The sequence below is a fragment of the Charadrius vociferus genome, unplaced genomic scaffold (assembly GCF_000708025.1).
Source record: "Charadrius vociferus isolate BGI_N301 unplaced genomic scaffold, ASM70802v2 scaffold564, whole genome shotgun sequence".
Lineage (NCBI taxonomy): Eukaryota > Metazoa > Chordata > Aves > Charadriiformes > Charadriidae > Charadrius > Charadrius vociferus.
Window position 1 is genome coordinate 41,430 of NW_009647940.1, and position 1,505 is coordinate 42,934.

The window sequence follows — 1,505 nt, forward strand, 5'->3', positions numbered from 1 at the left end:
CCCCTGGTGCCAGCATCTTCCCAGGCAGCCAGCCCCCCATGCGCTTCACCTTCCCCCCGACTGTTTCGGAGCAGCTCAAGGGTTCCCCATCCCACCAGCCCCATGGGATCAACAGCCATTATGTCCCTGGCAAGCCCCAGAGTTCAGCCTATGCCTCCTCCCCCGGTTTTCACCAAGCCAGCAGCCCTCTGGGGCCAGGTGCTGCGGCTGCTGAGACCTACAGTCTCTCGCCCCTCCGGCCACCCTCAGTGCTGCCGCAGCAGCCGCCAGCGACTCCACAGCAGCAGGACACCTCCGTCACCTTCCTGCCTCGAGCTGCACTGGGGCCACCGGCCGACAAAAGGGAGGAGGTGGCCACAGGGCTCTCAGCACCCTCAAACAGGGACCTGGCAGAGCTGCCTGGCAGCCAGGATGGGGCCCTTGGCACCATGAGCCAGTCGGAGCTGGAGAAGCAGCGGCAGGTGAGAGCTCACCAGTAGTTGGGCTGTGTCCCATCTGGCTTCGAGGGAGGCTGTGGCCCTCGAAGGGACCAGAGGGAGTACCTCTGCGGTCAGTGGTGGGGTCAAGGAGCCCACCTCCACTTGTGGCTCCTTCCCCAGAGGTGGGGAGGGGGCACGGGCACCCAGGGTGGGGGATGCGAATTTGCACTGCTAAAGTGGTCTCCATGCATGGTTTGTCCTTGGGTCCTGTGACGAGCTGGTTTCGCTCCCTTGTCTCTGCTCTTGGTCCTAATGCTTGGTTCCTTCCAGCGCCAGCGGCTCCGTGAGCTGCTTATCCGCCAGCAGATCCAACGCAACAGCTTGCGGCAGGAAAAGGAGAACGCGGCAGCAGCTGCCACCTCCTCACCGGCAGGCTGGGTCCCTGAGACCGGGAACCAGGCCTTTGAGTTGAGCCGGGGCATGGCCCCCTCCCAGCCTGCCCCCGTAGGAAGGCCCAGGCAGATGGCTCTGCTGGGAGGCTGGGGGAGGATGGAGGGGGTGACAATGTGTTCTTGTCTCCTCTTTCAGGACAAGGGTCTCCTTGGGACTCTGGCTACCACGGGGAAACTGCCTGGCTCCGTCATGGTGCAGGCAGCATTCGCGCAGGATGAGCATCTCTCCCGTCCCCCACCGGCAGCCACACCATCCACCCTGGACATCAATGCCAGGTGAGTGCCTAGCAGCAGGGTGACAGGTTCACTGCAGCCAGTTAGAACCAAGTGGGGCTTCACCTTGGTGGGTTGTGTCCCCTGCCCCAGGTCCTGCTTGGCGTGATCACCCAAGGGGGGTGGGGTAGCTGTGGTTTTGCTCGGTGTCTGGCATGGTCTGAGGGGATGGGACCCCTGGGGTGCTGCACGTGGCGTGCATAGATAGCTACAGCAGCACCGATCCAGTCCTAAAACGGTGTCTTGCAGGATGGCGGTGGGCCCCCCCCAGGCCTTCTACCCCCGCGGGGTCTTCCCGGCACCATCCCCACAGCAGCACCTCTGGCAACAGCAGCAGCAGCATGGCGCCCCCACCCCGCCG

The 1,505-nt window shown here is 64.2% G+C and overlaps 1 protein-coding gene across 1 annotated transcript in view; it reads left to right on the forward strand.

The window, feature by feature from the left end:
- The window catches only part of KMT2D (lysine (K)-specific methyltransferase 2D), a 25,748-nt gene that overhangs the window by 12,640 nt on the left and 11,603 nt on the right, over window positions 1-1,505 (forward strand). The window contains exons 34-36 of the mRNA XM_009883188.1: window positions 14-461; window positions 750-923; window positions 1,008-1,147. Coding sequence (XP_009881490.1) covers window positions 14-461; window positions 750-923; window positions 1,008-1,147 — 762 coding nt within the window. The remainder of the gene's footprint in view (window positions 1-13; window positions 462-749; window positions 924-1,007; window positions 1,148-1,505) is intronic.